Source organism: Euprymna scolopes, chromosome 11 (assembly GCF_053919585.1).
Source record: "Euprymna scolopes isolate OS-2025 chromosome 11, ASM5391958v1, whole genome shotgun sequence".
NCBI classification, from domain to species: domain Eukaryota; kingdom Metazoa; phylum Mollusca; class Cephalopoda; order Sepiida; family Sepiolidae; genus Euprymna; species Euprymna scolopes.
In genome coordinates this window covers 78,598,234-78,617,167 of record NC_136492.1, presented here as the reverse complement: position 1 = coordinate 78,617,167, position 18,934 = coordinate 78,598,234, and the positions used below count along the sequence as shown (strand labels likewise).

The following is an 18,934-nucleotide window of genomic DNA, read 5'->3' as shown; positions in this document are numbered from 1 at the left end:
GGGTAAAGATGCAAGATTTATTGGTTTATCAGGAAAACTGACCGAGTTAGTGTTTTAAAACATAATGGAAAATGATTTGTAAGTTGAAAATGTTCAACTTCGAAATTTGAAACTTTCCCATACTAAAATCTCCTCCAACTTTTAGTATGATGTAGAGTAGACCAAATCTGACATAAAACCATCGAAAAAAAGATTGCATTTTTTTTTTTTTGTCAGTTGGTGCATTAACCTGTCTTTTGTTATTGGTGTTAGAACTTTCGGCCTTTAGAGAAGATTATTTTAGGCTTATATTTTTCATTAAAATAAAAAATTAAAAAAACTAGTCCTGTAACACTCATCCCATGCCTGGTTTTCTTGTCACTGCTTGGTTTAGATGGAATATTGTCTATATGACCAATGCTTGTTCAGCTGTGAAATTTATATTACTGGAAGATGCATATAGGTAATTAATTCCCATTTCAGTCACGTAAATTATTTCTAGTTGAAAGAACACTGGTTATTTTTTTCTCTTCACTGACGACAAAGACATTTGCTCTTTGCATAAACAGCAGCAGTCTTTCTTGTTTCACCAACAATGAAGATTAGCGACAATGGTCCAAACACACACACAAACGATGTGGCATCAAAAATGACGTTCTCTCTCAAGCAAAAAATTTGTCTCCTTTTATTCAGCCATTTTGAACTTTCACCAGCACGTAAATTTGCATAATCACCTTCATATCGTACTTAAACAGTTTTATGTTCACATGCCACTGCTTCCATACAACATGCATGTGCTAATCGCAGATGCTTATTTCTTTATCTCTCTGCACAATTCCCACAAGTTATCCATTGTTGACATCTTTGGCATTGACAACCCATTCTGGCAGTTCATTCTATCTATTAAACATCCATAACCCAAACAAAAATTTCCTTGTGCTTAATCTTCCGTACATCTTGGAGACACTGCAACCTGTTGTTCTGTTGATTGTGCTCAGAAGTGGTAATCTTTGCTATTTGATTTTGTCCTTTCCTGTAACAATCTTATACATTTGAACCACGAGTTCTTGTTCAGAATTCAACCTATATTTAAAAAAAACAAAAAAAACAAAAGAAAAATTTGTATGATGTGATGAAACGAAAAAATATCATATTTCAAAAATTATGTAAATTGATCAAGTAGTTTTTTTTTTAAAGAAAATCATTTTTTAAGCGATTAATGGGAATTCGTAGGCATTACAATGTAAATTTTGCAAGTTTTAATTATTGTTGAGTTAATTCTTTTTGTTTGACTTTGTTTTTAAAATAGCGGGTAAAGAAATCTCTCTTTGAATACTCTGCACAAGCACCATTAATTGTTTCAAATAAATGTTACTTGATGAAAACAAAAGTATACCTTTTAAAACACCAAGTATTTCACAATTGTAACTTTATTTATTTTAATAAGAAAATTCAAGTCTTGGAGTTATCTCCCTTGTTTTGTATTTTTATTTCTACATATGTTGCTTAATTAAAAGCACGTTTTAAAAAATAAAATACTTTGAATAACGATGATCACACATTTATATTATTTTTCTGATGTCTCTGTTTTTTTTACAATTGAAAAAAAAATAAAATAAATAAAATGAAAAATAAATAGGAATACATGATTACATTTTTTTCAGTTTTTAAATGTTTCAGCAAAACCAGAAGAACAGCTGATGCCACACGGTAAACGGAGTCATGTCATATTTGATTCCTGATTTGATTTATTTTATAAAAATAAAACTACTTGATCAATTTATGTGATTTTTGGAATATGATATTTTCGTTTCATCACGGATACATACATCCTACAGCCTTTTCTTTTTTAATATGAGAGAATCCTGGATAAAAACTGAATCATATCATCTCAATTACATCAATGCTGATAATACATTGAGGACAGCATCATTCCATTCAATCTGTTCTCATATAACAGATCATGTAGTGTCAAACACAACTTAGTAGCTCTATGTTGAACTTTCTCAATCTTATTAATGTCATGCAACCAATTGATGACTTTTGGGAGCATTTCCATATTACAATATTGGACTAACCATTGTAGTGAACACCTTGTTCATAATTATCTTATCTCTATTGGCAAAAAGTCTTTTTAATTAATCCTAAATACTTCAGATTTATGTTACAACTTCTTTTTAATATCGCTAACAAAAGCAAACAAGAAAAATGCCCAACTCAAAGCCTGTGCAATGAAAGACTAGGGCTTAAACTTTAGAAAAATTTTATTCAACATTAATTCAAAGTACAAAAGTGAAAGATTAATTCTTGCCTAGTTTTTATAATTCTTTACAGGAACAGTCTATTGTAGTTGAGGTGGAATCATTTAATACAACATTCGTCCCCACTAACCTACTCATTCGTAAAGGATAAAATCACCCCAACGACCTGACATTCTGGAGCCCTTTGAGAACATCTTGATTGTTTAAGCTCATCATGATTTGGAGCTGTCTATGTCTGACAATGAGTTAAAGTTATCCTGAATTATGGGATCCTGAGCCTTTTTATGTATTCCGGTTGTTAGGTATCCAAAGAGTGAGCATTAGTCTTAGATGTAAGATGAGGCCATTGTTTGTGATATAGGTTTGTCTTCAGAATCAGATGTATCATAGAGTTCATAAAATAGTTAGATTCGTTGGGTAAAGTATCTAAATTGAATGTATGAGGTTCTGTAAATTGGATATTTGCAATTTCCTGTTGCAGTAGCCTCTTCGGAAGTATTACCAGCTGAGATCTCTTAAGGTGACTGTTGACTGCCTTCCTTCCACAGTTTCAATCCGTGCGTATTGAGAGTTTGCCTCAATTAGTTTTACTTTGGTGACTAGAGATGCATTCTTGTCCAGTTTTTATCGTTCTTCTCAGGAACTATCCATTGTATTAGAGATGGAGGTGCACATTGTAGAAACCATTTAATACAACAGTCTGCAACATATGGTGTCCGGTCAGAATCAGATTCTGATATCAACCATCATTTGCAATATAACTTCTGTCAAGAATTTCAGTTTCCCAAATTAATTAATTTATTAAATTGTTAGGTTAAAGTACAAAATAGTTAACAAAGCCCCTTCTCTCCATCTTAAGAATGGCTTTCTAAATAATAATGTTATTTTAGCACGGTCAGTAAACTGCAGAGATTATTTAGAAAATCATTCTTCACATGGGGATAGAGGGGGGCTTTGTTAACTATTCTGTACTTTCACCTAATAATTTGATATGATGGCAACCTTCTAACAAGACAATGGCATTCTGCATCTAGTCTGGTGCACTGCAGCATTTACTGTAGTTATGCACTTCGAAACTGGAGTTACCTCTCCAAATGCAGACGTGGGCAGGTGATTAGGAGACCTGGGTTTGCCCAGTTACTATGGTTTCCCTCTCGCCATTGCAGACAAATTCTGACGGAATGGTAAGCCAATACAGTCGGAGCCTTCACAGCTGCAGGAAAGGTGTTTCAGTACTTCACCATCCGCTTATCAGGATTTAATAAATAAATTAATAAATAAAAGGTAGCAAAAACTTGGCAAAACACAAGAGTAAGTAACACAAAACAGGAAGTCTTTAATATAAAGAACCAAATAGGACCCCGTTTACTGTGTGGCACCGGGCGTTCTTCTGATTTGCCGAAAAATTTAAAAACTGAAAAAGTGCAATCATGGATTCTGATTTAGTTTCTATTTCTTTTTGGCTTGTTTTCAGTTGCAAAAAAAAAAACAAAAAAAAAAAAACAGACACATCAGAAAAATAATATAAATGTGCGATCTTCGTTATTCAAAGTATTTTATTTTTAAAAATGTGCTTTTAATTAAGCAACAGATGTAGAAATAAAAATACAGAACAAGGGAGATAACTCCAACAGTTAAATTTTCTTATTTATCAAAAAAATAAAGTTACACCTGTGAAATACTTGGTGCTTTTAAAGATATACTTTTGCTTTCATTAAGTAACGTTTATTTAAAACGATTAATGGTGCTTATGTAGAGTTTCCTCTCCTATGAATAGCTAAAATAAAGAAAATTTGTGTCATATACATACCCGTGACAAAAAGAAAGTTTTGTATACCAAGAATTATGTAAATTGATCAGGTAGTTTTATTTTAAAAAAAAAATTTTTTAGTTAAATTATGAGTGAAGCTATCACAATGCTATCTTTAAAACAGTCTGAAGGAACAAGGAAGATCTCAAACAAAACCAATTCACCTTCTCCCTTGAGGCTTGCATTCACAAATATTCACGGGCTTAGAACTAATTTAGATGATATTGAATCATTTCTCCTAGCAAACACTCCGGGTACCTTGGCACTAAGTGAAACTAACTTACGCACCTCCATCCCTCTAACCATTTTAACATGCCGTAAGGACTCAGACAGACATGCACGAACTTGGAATTTATATTCAAAACACCCTTCCTTGACTAGAAAATCAAAACTAGAATCAGACGACCAGGTCTTCATGTGGTTTAGAATTAACCTGCAACATAGCGTTAGCTACTTATACTTTCTCTATAGGTCTCACTCGACCTAGGACTCTAATCAACAGTCTCTGACAGCATAGATACAGCATTTTTCCTTGATAATAGTGCACAATGTCCACCACAGTAATTGGCTTGGTTTCTCTACTTACACGGATACAGCTGGTAGCATAGCACATAGCTTCTCTATATCTCATTCCCTAGCTATGACTAATGACAGATTATCTGAAAGTTCTTCGTTCAAGCTCCTTGGCTTAACATTCACAGGGAACATGAGTTGGAACAGATACATTGAGGGCATTGCCGCGGTGGCTGTGAGGAAGGTGATCACTCTCTACCGTGCTAGAAAGTTACTTACGCCTGACTGAAAGTATCCTGTAGCTCTACAAGGCCACCATTTGACCATGTATGGAGTACTGTTGTCACATTTGAGCTGGTGTATCTGCTACTTGTCTCTCACTCCTGGACAGGGTTCAACAGAGAGTCGCCAACCTAATAAGTCCCGAACTGTTAACTAGGCTTTAACCTCTCTCCCATTAACGAAAGATTGCATCCCTCTGCCTGTTTTACAAGTATCTTAATGGTGGATGCTCCGACGAACTACAAGCAATTGTACCTCCTCAACGTAAATACCCCCAACAAACCTGACAAGCAGCAAAATCCCACCCCTACACAGTAGAAATTCCTAGATGCCAGAAAGCCTTCTACTCTAATAGTTTCTTCCCCAGAACTGCTAGACTTTGGAATTCCCTTCTGGGTTCCTGCTTCCCTGGCTGTACTGACATGCAGAAGTTCAAGTGTAATATAAACAGACATCTTACTGCTCAACTCCCTACATAGTATCCCTGCAATAGTAGCCCCCTACATCAAAGTGCCACTGTGTCTTGTTTGAGGTGAAAATACAATAAAAAAATTAAAAAAAAAAAGGTTCAAGCTTGCAAGATTTTAAAAAGTCATTCTGAACATGAGAAGGGAGGGGTGACATTGGAAAACCTCAAATTTGCTTTAAAATTATTTCCTTTATAAAAATAAAACTAACTGATGATTTTACATGATTTTTGGAATATAATATTTTCTTTCTGTCATGGGCACATACATTATAAAGATTTCTCTTTACTTTTTTTTTTTTTTTTCCCCCTTAGGAAGAATTCTAGATATGGTCCAGAAAAAAAGTGGTCCTTGATCTCATTCTCCTAATTAAATCCTACATTAAAAAATCTTACCTGATGCTATCAGATCAGGCTGTCCGAAGATATTGGCTTTCTGATACGAAATGCACCTAACATCGATGCTTTTTTGTTTTTCTACTTCTTCTTGCAAAACTTAATTATGTTCTGCAAAACCAAAAGCAAAAACAACAACCCACCTTTTCCTCCTTCCCATTTCCCCTTTCTCGTTCTATCTCCCCCTCTTCCTTACTGGTTTCCTAACTTAAAATGTACCAAACATTAATACTGTAACCCTTTTCCCTCTCCCATTGCAAAACTCATTCATGTTCTGCAGGGCAGGGAACAAAAACGATAAAATCCACTATAAAACAACCAAACACTAAAAACTAGTGATTGAAGCTACAAAAAGCTTACAGAATAAAAAACCTTCCACAAAATAACTGGATGCAACGTGAATGCTATTTTCAAAATAACTGGATTCGGCATTAAATAACCCGAAAATGGTTGATATGGTGTAAAACAAAACAACCAAACCAACCAAACTAAAAAATCTTATAGAATAATCCTTTTTTGTATAGTATTTTTTAATTTTTTTAATGATGTATCCAAATCCACTCTCTCTATAGAGTACAACATTTTTCAATCCGTTTTATTCACATAAGGAAAATGGAATTCAGTTTGAGTTCATACATTAGATAGGTGTGAATATTCAAGAAGTAGTTCCTGACCAAATGCCAGCCTACTCAAAGGCCATACATGGGTATATGTCCTGGTCAGATGTATCTCCATAAAATACACAGATGCCTGTTGTAAAGTGTGAGTTTGGTGAATGTCAGCCACTATAAAAGTTGACTAACTGACTTGGTTGAATGGAGGCTGTTGGCCGTGGTTGGTCACCAACTTACGATCATGAATAAAATCGTTGGTGTTGGGAAGGGCATTCAGTGCTTCAAAGAAACTTGTTTCAAATCCTTTTTGTCATACAAGAAGACATCTAACCCCACCAGCTTGAAACAGAAGACGTTAAACTGTGCAGTAAGTATCCAGTCTGATATATTCTTCAGTAAGTTCTAAATAAATGCTACATGATTTGAATTTTGGAACATGTCTAAAATTTAAGGTTTATATTTTGAGCGGTTTAAGAAGAAATTGAAATTCAAGGAATATTGCTTAAATTAATATTAATATATGGTATAATCACGTTGACACATCAGTTCTCGTCAGATCACCGAAGTTAAGCAACATTGAGGCTGGCTAGTACTAGATGGGTGACCATTTGGGAATTCTAGGCGCTCTATGTGCTTTCTACTTATCTCAGCATTGTTTCCAGTCATCCTGAACCTTCACTTGCGACTGGTATTCAACAATGTTGACTCAGGAGAGGTGTGGTTTGAGACTGCGCAACTCTTACCACAAAAATTTCATCCGCAAGTGGGTATCCATAGTCTGTCAAGACTGAAGGAAGCCATTTGATTAACTGCTTGAATTCAGTGAAAGTCAGATATATTTGAATTTTCAAATGGGAGGTTGTTTCTATATTATGCCCTCGAGAATCCTTTAAAATACTTAAAAAACTGAAATTTAGGGAATATTTATTAAGTGATGTCTAATACCTAGTGTTAAAATTTTCCGAAAATCGATATCATGATGTGCTTCAACCCCATTTTAACCCTTTTGCATGAAACTAAATTAAATATCTTGTTCAGATTTAGATCTCTAAAACATCTAGCAGCGGTGTTCCAAAAGTTATAATGATAGGTTAATTAAAGATTGGATCCTGTACAAAAAAATTATATAAACATACCTAACACACACACACATATATATATAGGAAAGAATCAAGATTCAACCCCAGTTGTAAAATCACCTTTAACTTTGCAACTTGGTATTCAGTTCCTATTCAATTAACAGAAGACTAGAATTTAAATTCTATATTTTGCCAAATCAGCAGACCTATTCAATAAGTTTAGTTATATAATGTCCAACAGTAGCATCCAGAACATTGCATTATGCATAGATTGACACATTATGTGTGTGGGTGTGTGTATGGATGAGAAGCATTTAGTTTTGAAATGCCATTTGAGTTTTTTCTCTCTGTTTTATCTATTTTTTTCCTTATTGATCTGATGATATAAAATTTATATGTAACTTTTATTCCTCAGCTCTTATTCAATATATTTAATTGCTTCTTTAAACCACGTTGAGCTTTTTTTTGTCTTGATAAGTTTGCTTTGTTAAAGATATATTCTTTGTTAGCTTCATTTAATACATACACACACACATATATATATATATATATATATATATATATATATATATATATATAACCTTTTATTTCAGTTTTATTTTATAGCATTGAATTTCAAATTCATTGAATCACAAGTTTTTTTTCAGCATCAATGTTTTATTGTTAATTTTTTTCTATGAAAATGTTCGATTTTTAGCTAAGTTTTTGGTTAAGTAAAATAGTTGCTGTGTTAAGTAAAATAATCCACTTAACCTGATTTTTGAACTGATGTTTAACCAAAGAATTCTTTTTTAGAATTTTGAGCAGGAGGGAGTCAATTTTATGTTAACTTTACATAACAAACTGAACACCTGACCTAAAAATTGTACAGCAACTTAAACAACAAAAAAAAAAAAAAAAAAAAAAAAAAGCAAACAAAAAATCAGATCAAGAACTTGATGAGGCAAAACTGATTAAAAATATTTTTATATCATCATTTCTTTAGGAAAGAATGGAAAGGTCATATCTGAGGAAGAAAATTGTTTTCCTTTAAAAAAAACAAAGTAAATAAATGAAATGCTGACAAAGTTTTGAACTTGTGACTCTTTTGCCTCTCAATCTTTCGTCGGCTAAAATTTTAATCACATGATTACGATGTAGCATCAATAAAATGAACCATTCATTCAAGCACCGCTTGTTATGGATTTAGCTGAATATGATATTAAAAATCACTTTATTGGTACTTATGCACTTATGTTACCAGGCTGGCGAGTGTTTTGTAACTATTCTGTACTTTCACCTAATAAATTAATAAACAAAAAAGATATCATAAAACTTGAATTTATATATATATATATATATATATATATATATATATATATATATATATATATATATTTTGCAGGTGGGTGAGATTGACTTAGCAAGATAAAGGACCATTTGAATAAATTCATAATGATTTAAATTTGTAATTATACAAAATAAAATTTATTTTCAGTTGCGTGCACTTATGTTACCAAACTGACATGTGTATTTTAACTATTCTGTACTTTCACCTAACAATTTAATAAACAAAAAGATATTGTAAAACTTGAATTTATCTTGAAAATACTATTTAAGAAATTAACTTTCCATTATGTGAAGGACATCTCCATGATTTTATTTTCTAGTTTGAATGTTTTACCTCTTTCATTTGTCTTTGACAAACAGAACACAGAGGTGGCTTCTGTCTAAGTACATATTTTGCCTTTAAAAAGGCCTTCGCATCATCATGGGTTCCCCAAATTTGACTCCTGCTGCCTATATCCATCTTCATACTTTGGTGAATTCTGAATTACTAATTCTTTGCTTACTCCCTCTCCCTCTCATCGTCTTTCCGATCCCGCTTCAGCTTAGTGCCTAATCAATAATAATCTGATTAAAAATAAAAAGTAAAAAGAAACAAAAAGAAAAGTTAAATTCAATATATTTTTGTGATGAAATACTACCTTTTTTAAAGTACATGCAAATTCATTCATAATTGTGAAATTATTCAAAATTGAAGAAATAAAGCACATATATTTTTTTTTAATAATTACACAACACTTTAAATTTAAATCAATTTATTCAAATGGTCCTTTGGAAAAGAAATATGTAAAATAAAGTGATGCTTATGCACGGATGTTACCATGCTATTTCTTAAATAGTATTTTCATGTTAAATTCAAGTTTTACAATATCTTTTTGTTTATTAAATTGTTAGGTGAAAGTATAGAATAGTTACAATATACTCGCCAGTTCGGTAACATAAGTGCACGCAACTGAAAATAAATTTTTTTTATATAATTACAAATTTAAATCATTATGAATTTATTCAAATGGTCCTTTATCTTGCTAAGTCAATCCCTCCTGCCCAAATATATACAATAAAATTATTATATATATATATATATATATATATATATATATATATATATATATAATATATATATATAAATTCAAGTATTAATTACAATATCTTTTTTGTTTATTAATTTGTTAGGTGAAAGTACAGAATAGTTACAAAACACTCGCCAGCCCGGTAACATAAGTATATAAATACCAATGAATGAGGTGATTTTTAATTTCGTATTCAGCTAAATCTATAACAAGCGGCACTTGAATGAATGGTTTATTTTATTCATGCTACACGATGCTAATCATGTGATTAAAATTTTAGCAGACGAAAAATTGGGAGGCAAAAGAGCCATGAGTTCCTGTTGCGGATTTAAATGTGATGAGTCAAAGACAAATAGCTGATTTAGAGAGTAAAAAGAAGGGAAAGAGGGATCCTCACAGATCCGAACAAGAGAAAGAGTTTGTATTTAACAATCCATCCAGCGTTATTGATCATCTCAGGTCAAATAGATTTTTGTTTGATTTTTAAATGTTGGTATGCATTTTTGTTTCGTTTAGGTTTTCCAAGATATCATTTGCACCATTCTTTTTGAATAGAATTTAGTTCTTGCTTAGAATTTTCCCATATTAAAAAGCAAAAAAAAAAAAAAAAAAAATCTATATGATGCATGTACCTGTGACAAAATGAAAATATCATATTCCAAAAATTATATAAATTGATTAAATATTAGTTTAATTTTTATAATGAAAATCATTTTTAAGTGATTAATGGGAATTTGTAGGCATGAAAACATAAATCTAGTAAGTATGAATTATTGTTAAGTTATCTCCCTTGTTTCTTGAGATTTCTTTTCAAAATGGCAAGTGAGACAGAAGAAATACTCATAAAACTTGATTTTCTTATTTAAAATTAAACTACTTGATTAATTTACATAATTTTTGGAATATGATATTTTTACTTCATCATGGGTACATAGATCATACAGATTTTTCTTTATTTTTGTTTTTTAGTATAGAAGGAATTTGGGACAAGAACTAAGAGTTTTGTTTGCTTAGTAAATAGCATAATTACCAATTCTATGCAGGTCAATTGGTATTTGTTTCTTGTCAAGTGTTATTTTATTAATACTCAATTGTTTTTATTATAAATATGTGTGTACAAATTACTTTGTCTAAGGAATCCTACAATTTGGGAAAAAGCTATTTTTTTTCAATTTGTAAATTTGCTATGTATATATGCATATATTTTTTTTTTATTTATGTTTTATTGTTAGTCCTTGATTGCAACGGTTACACTGAGGCTCACATTCTCCTTTATCTGAGTCAGTCTTGTGTGGTTGATATGAGTATGTGTTAGCACTGTATCTTCCTTTCAATCATCATTCAATACAATTCAATCAATTTATTAAGCAAAAAATAAAATAATCATGTTTCAATGTCATGTAGAGAAAGAGTGGTACAAAATGTGCACAGAAGAGGATAAGTAGCCCAACACTTATCCAAATTCACTTTGAATTGTTGCGTTTTTGGTGCATTTATTATCTCCCTTGGAAGTCTATTCCCAGATCCACGGATCCTGATTGAGAAAACAGCCCTTCACCAGTTTAATCGAAATTGGAGGTGAAATAGATCTCTTTCTGGTACATGAATGAATAATAGGTGCCAAGGTATATCATAATGGCCATTGAGGAGATTGTAGGCCAGAATTAGATCAATATATCATGTTTATATTTTCTGGCAGAAAGAAGAGAGAGCCTATGAGTCATCGTGTGAAAATTTTTACCAAGTGAAATAATCGACTGATTGGTCCCCAGCATAACCTCCTGCCCCAGTCAGATGGTTTTGAACATGGACTGAAAGCTCTGGAAACTGAGCATAACGTTGATAGCATAATGCACAAGCAAATGGACGTTCTTCGAAATCGTCAAAATCAGATACTAGTTTGACATAGCGGCCTCTTTTGGAGATGGAGGAATTTGAATGATTGACTGAAGTTGACTGGCCAGGGTTTGAAAAAGTCTCGTTCATCGAGTTTGTTAAAAAGTCATTGTTTCTGTTAAGGATGTGGGTCTCCTCTAGGCAAGAGTTAGGGTCAACATCTTTATCAGCATTCGACGTGCATTGCAGAGGATATCCTAACTTTTCAGTTGCATCAACATCGATTCTCATTACATCATCGTCGTCATCATCATCGTTGATTTCAATTAAATCAATATGGCCTTTCTGAATCGCTTGATCGAGATCAGTGGAGGAGTTACCGAAATCTTTGAACCTGATATCGTTGTCATTTGGAAAGTTTACAGATTCTTCATAGATTTCTTCGACCTGCTGAACTTCGAAAAGATGTTGTCTTTTGCTGCTGCTAGTAGAGAAATTGTTAAAAGATTCGTTGGGTGTGACATTTGGAATCAGATTTTTCTCCATAAGCAATTCAAGAGAGAATGTCATATTGCATGTCGGACAAGTATGGCCGACCGTGTCGGTTAGTACAGATCTGACATCGAGTCTATTTTGACAGACGGGGCAATAGAGACATGTAGCTGTCGATTCAATGGAAGATTTTAAAGACAAGTCTAAATTGTTTGTGTGTAGATGTGTTTGCGTGTTGTGTTCTGCCAACGCCATTTGAGATGGCAGAAACAACTCGCAGACTTTGCATTCGTAGCGCTCTTCTTGATAATGCCGGATGGTCATGTGTCGGCTAATCTGATTGTAAGCAGAACTGCTATAAGGGCAGAATGGACATTTATGTAAAACGCTTCCCGTTTTGTTGGCTGTTCCTTTATTTTCACGCGGATGTTTCAACTTCATGTGATGAAAAATGTTGGCTGGAAAGAAAAAAATAAAAAAAGAATGGTAGAATCAAGAAATTCACTCTTTTTTTTGTCTTTTATTTATTTTTTTAAAAGTTCAATAAAATTTAATATGGCTTCAAGAATTTTTTTTTTTTTTTTGCTGGGTAGGTGTGAGTAGATATTTATATGCTACCCACCTCAGCATAATGTGACACAAAGTCAGAAAGTTGGGATGTCCAACCAGCACCCCTAAAGGAGGGGCACTCTGGCCTAGTAAAAATTGTCTGGGCATCCTCATCAGCATTCCCTTAGTAGGAGCACCTCAGGTAACAAGCGACAAACCTGCCTTCTTTCTTTTACTCTTAATCACTTCAAACAAGGCACAAAAATCACAAAAGCCGGGTGGCACAGCCTATGTGGGTTGACCTCCTAGGTAATACCCAGGCGGCATACCTCAGTCCTACAGGTATTGCCCAGATCCTGGTACTGCACCTGTTGTGCTGATTGTCAAGAACAGATTCTTGACTGGTACTTTCTACCCAGTCTCCAAGCAGCTGAAGCAGCAAGTAGACTCCTGCTTATAATTCAAAGAATAAGTGAGGGTATAAAAAAAAAAAAAAAAAATCGAACCAAACATCAATTAATTTGTAATGGAAGAGTTCATTAATATTTCTTCTAACCTATCCTACCTCTTTAGTAAATTTTTCTTAGCCCCAATAGTGTATGAATTGGGTTCTTGTTCAAAATTCCCCCTTGTATTAAAAAACAAAAATTAAAAAAAAATCTATATGTATGAACTTGAAATGAAAATAGCATATTCCAAAAATCACATAAATTGATCAAGTAGATTTATTGTTATAAAGAAAATCATTTTTAAGCAATTGATGAGAATTCATAGGTATTACAACATAAATCTCGCAAGTTTCAATTATTGTTGAGTTATTTCCCTTGTAACTGAATTTTTTTTTTCAAAATGGCAGGCGAGATGATCAGACCTCTGATACTCATAAAATTTCATTTTCTTATTTAAAAATAAAACTACTTGATCAATATAAATGATTTTTGGTATATAATATTTTTGTTTCATTACAGGTACATACATCATATAGATTTAAAAACACTTTTTTTAATATGCAGGAAACTCTGGACAAGAACCATAAATTGTATATTTATTGTAGATAGCTGTAAAATTATCAAAAGAATTAAAAAACAATACATGCAAAATATATATTCAGTTTCATTGACAACAACTTTTTTATTTACTCCAATTCACCCCAAAGCCAAATTGCAACTGAGACATAAGAGGCTACTGTGAATTAGAGACTATGCCTACAGGAACACTAAGTAGGAAGTTGAGCAGCAAGATGTCTATTTACATTACATTTAAACTTCTGCATGTTAGTACAATCAAGGAAGCAAGACACAGGAAAGAAATTTGATTCTTATTCAGATTGGCACTTATAACAATAAACAAAAATGAAGAAAAACTTTTATTTTGTACCTACTTGTCACGGAAAGATTATATATTCCTAAAAATCACAAAACTTGCTGTTTTTTACCAATAAGTGACAAACAAGGCCATGTTTGTCTAGAGAATATAATAAGGGGAGGTAATCAGTGATTATTTTGACAATTTCCACATGCATTAGGGTTGTCTGCTCTTGTCCATCGATTCGTTGATTGTAATATTGACGCAGTTTTTCACCCCTCATCAAAAAAGTAAAATTTGATTTCCTTGAATAAAAATTTTAAAAAACTACTTGATCAGATTACGTAACTTTTTAAATTTTCATCTTTGTCCCATGACTGGCACATACATCATACAGACATTTCTGTATCATCTTTAATTTTAAATGCAGCCATAAGTGCCAATCTGAATAAACACCGGAAATTCTTGCAGTTCGAGGTACAAAACTTTTATAGTTGAACATTTTCTGGCATCAGGGGGATCTCTACAGTGAAAGTGTGGGATTTTGCTGCTTATTGGATTAGTCAAGAGTATTTATGTTGAAGGGACACCAGTGCTATGAGTTCATCAGAGCACATTCCATTAAAGTACTTGTAAAACAGACACAGGATTGCAACATTGTGTCGATGGGACAGGGGTGGGAGCGTGGTTGACAGAATGGGATCTATTAGATTTGAGATTCTTTTTTTGAACCTTGAGAGAGAGAGAGGGGGGGACTAGTGGTTGATGCACCAATATGTGGCAAATACCAAAACTAAGTTAAATGCTGAAAAACTAATAAATTACAGTTTCATAGGATAGCAGTGAGAGAAAAACAATGTCAGATTATACATATTTCTTCTTTTTTTTTTTGTAACATTTAGTAACCTCATGTGAAAAGGTTGTTTCCTTTATTTTATCCTTTAGTTCTCACATTCCATGAGCGATGTTTCTGACAAAGAGGGAAAAATTGCTCTTTTCTGGGTCAGACTCTATTCCATCTAACATTTATCTGTGGCAAGTTTTTGACCTTAAAGTAGTATTTTTTTTAGCTCCTTACATCAAGTGGCTTCAATGCCTTGTCTGGAGTGATTTCCATAAAAAAAAAATTCTGAGTTTCAAGTTGATTGCCATTAACATTGAGTGTTAAGTAGGTCTTAGCAAGACTGAATAAATTGTTGTTCTGTGTTTATAGAAGTCAGTGTGACTAGATGTATCAACAAGTTTGAAGCAAGAGTTTAGTTGCATGCTTCCCTTTTTCACAAGTCTGTTTTAGCTGAGCTCAGAGGGACTGATTTTTAGAGCTAGGGCATTTTGTTTAAATATGGATTTGACTGGCTCCCAGAAAATTGGCACAAATAAATTGAAATGTATGTTTTAAATATTGTGAAGGTGCATGATTTCCATGCTTCCAATTGGTCAAAATAAAATTTATATAATTAATTCTTATCCAATCAAGAGTCAGTATATTTTAAACAATATTTGCTTGCTTGCTTTTTTTTTTTATTTTTATTTTTTATTTTTTGCTTATTGAACAAGCGTTCTATAATATCAACTTTGTTTTATTAGTTTAATAACAAACGGAACTTTTTATTTAATCCATTTGGGTAGCATGCTCTCGTTCTGTCAGCCATGACTGGGTAGAATTCCTAAGTAATAACACCCAAGATGAGAATGGTAGTCCAAAGAATCCAAATAGTGCAGATAATCAACCCTCATCTCCAAAATTCAGAAATCTAATAAGTGTTTGGATATTGACCCATGTTTGTCCATTGTAATAAGAGAATATCTGCACTAGTATAGATTTTTCACTGATTACTAATCTAAATTTTTTCCTAATTATTAATCTAGAATGATTACTAAGAAAGAATATATAAGTTCAGAATTAAACCAAGTTAAAAAAAAATACAGAAAAATCTTTGTGATGTATATACCTGTCATGAAATAAAAATGTCATATTCCAAAAATCACAAAAGTTAATCAAGTCGTTTTTTAACTAAGAAAATGAAATCTTATGATGAAGCAAGAATAGTGAGTCTTGATCACAATAGTTAATAAAGAGAGACAACTCAATTTGAACTACCGAGATTTCAAAATCAGACTTGTAATAGCTACAATATACTATTAATTGCTAAAAAGTGTTAAAAAAGGATTTTCTGTATGTATAAAAACAAGTTACTTGATCCATTTACATGATTTTTTAAATATGACATTTTGATTTCATGATTGGTTCGTACATCATAAAGATATTTCTGCGTTTTTTTTAAAAATTAGATTGAATTCCAGATAAACACTGAATACTAAACAAACATTGTGTGAGCTACACAAGTTCTTATATTTTTTAATAAATTGAAAAATGCAAAGACTTTACATTATACATTAACCTCTGCTGAGATAGAGGTTATCTTTTCAGTAAAGTTTATAATTGTTTTTTTTGCTTGACTAATCGTCACCAAAGTTGGTCAATTGGTAGAATTGATCTAATTTTAGAATATTGAAGTCAAGGTCACAGAAAAGGCGAAAGTCACACTTTTGGTGGTAACTTTAGTTCTGTATTTATTTATTTGCAGACTGCTATCCTCATCTTCATAGTTCTTGTTTCAACACATACTGGCCAACTCATCCTCTAGCCTTTTTGAGGTGCTTTTCTGCGATGGGCTAAGAATGCTGAATCTTGTAACTGTATCCCCAGTAATTACTGCCTTCCATAGTTGTTGTTGTCTCACCACGTTTTGGCCAACTAAATCTTTGGCCTACTTTGCGTAGAATTGAAACCGCTATCTTCAGACAATGCTCACCTAGAACTGTAGAGATTCAACGCTTCTATCCACTGCGCCACAGGCCCTGAAGGGCAATCAAGGTTGGATTCTTTTGTTTTATAAATCCAAGTTTTTATTCTTATCTGGTCTTCCATTGTTGGGGAGAAATTTGATTATGGATCTGATGTTTGGATTATTTGGATACTATGGACTACTGTTCTCATCTTGAGATGTAACTGCCAACCTTCTTCAGGTGTATCTTGTTGACATCGGGAATGCTTCTGTCTAACTCTGGAATTTGGATGGAATTTCGAATGGAACCTTTAATTTACTTTACAGGAGTAGTATACTCTCTTTCCATCAGCCATAACTAGATAGAGATCCTAAGTAATTTGCTTTTGTATTTTTCGGTCGCCCACACTGAGAATTTAACCTTCAACATTCAGGGGAATATCAATTTTACAACTGATTTTTCCAAGTACTCCAACCACTGTGCCACAGGTCCTTGCAAGTTTCCACAGTAACCCTCGCAACGCACATACTCTTGACAGACTCATCTAGCACTAAGATCTCACCCCTTCACTGTAGAGGTGCTTAAATGCCAAAAATACTTTTATCCTAAGAGTTTCTTCCCTTGGACTGCTGGACTTTGGAATTTACTTCCTGCTTCCTTGACTGTACTAGCGTGCAAAAATTTAAATGTAATTTGAACAGATATCTTGCTCATCTCCTTGCATAGTTCCCTGTAGACATGGTATCAAATAGTAGCCCCTTACGTCCAAGTGGCAATATGCCTTGTTTGAAGTGAACAAGAGTAAGAAACAAAAAATGGATACAAAATAATTATTTTAATTGTTTACAAAAACATAGATTCTTATATATCCAAGTTATATATTTGGCAATGGAGTTGAAAGATATTGCCTTGATCTGGGAAAATATTCATGGTTTGAGAACTCTCTAGTGTGAAATTTAAACTCCAGTAATTACTTTTGTCACCTCTCACTCATTTGCGTTGTGACTATGATGTTGTTGCAATATTGCTAGCATGATATTACTGAGTATGATTAAAAAGATTTGGATGATTATATTTATAGCCAGGGGCTGATAGAAGCAAACCAATCAGGTACCAGTATAAAATATGCTGAATCTCTTTTTCATCATGACAGAAGAGCAGGATTACTGCTTACTGACTAGATTAATTCTACCATTTTTTACCTGAATTCTTTACAATGACTGGAGTGATACTGTAAATTTTGGCTTCGGACAACTATATTTAATATTCGTAATTCAATAATTTTCTTTTCTCTATGATAAAGTTTTTTCTTTTGCCATCTATTTTTGTTTCATTTTCTATTACAAGAATGGCTCTCCACTAAAGAAATGTCTCAGGTGTGCATGAATCTATCATAATTAAATTCGGTAAGAGGTGAGGAAGGGAACGATGACAAACCTATTGATTACCCCTTGTCACATACATAAAATTGAAACAACTTCCCAGTTTTTTGGGTTTTTTCCAATGTGACATCTGATTTTTTTTTACAAGGAAGTCACCATTTATCAAAGCTCAAAAGTCAGTCAAGGATAAGAGTAAGGATTAATAAGTGTACAGTGGTCACTGAGACAACAGCATAGTGATCGTTAGTGGTGGAAATTGGGTGGAATTTGACTATTTAAGGAGACGGCTCAACAAGAACTTGTTTACATTGGACTTGAAGATGATCATGTTATAGTTTGCGGGCAGTTCTAGAAAAGAAACTTTGTTCATGGAATGTGTTTAGATTTAGGCGCAGACAAAGAGTGGGAGAAATTGTTTATAGTAATTGTTTCTCAACTCTACTAGATGAAGATGTTTATCTGATGTTTGTGAGTTTGAAGATTGAGCAGAGGTTGTACCTCTCACTTCTCTTATTTTGTCAATTAGTCCTCACATTCCATGAGTGGTGTTTCTAACAAAGAGGGAAGAATTGCTGTTTTATGAGTTGGAATTTATCCATACAACATTTATTGTTGGCTAGTTTTTGATCTTGAAATGGTATTCTTTTTTAGTTTCTTACATCAAGTGGCTTCATACCTTATCCAAAGCAATTTCCATAGTAAAAAAAAGTTAACAAACTAGATTAACACAATAAACATAAATAATATTTACCAAATCCCTATAAGAGACTGGGATTGTTTTGAG

The 18,934-nt window shown here is 32.8% G+C and overlaps 1 protein-coding gene across 3 annotated transcripts in view; it reads right to left on the bottom strand.

Annotated features, from left to right (window-relative positions):
- Positions 1–8,339: 8,339 nt before the first annotated feature.
- The window catches only part of LOC145287928 (uncharacterized), a 42,359-nt gene continuing 31,764 nt past the window's right edge, over positions 8,340–18,934 (bottom strand). For all 3 annotated transcript variants that reach the window (XM_080135880.1, XM_080135878.1, XM_080135879.1), the window contains exon 3: positions 8,340–12,582. In XM_080135880.1, the coding sequence (XP_079992006.1) occupies positions 11,534–12,582 (1,049 nt within the window). In that variant the 3' untranslated portion in view covers positions 8,340–11,533. The remainder of the gene's footprint in view (positions 12,583–18,934) is intronic.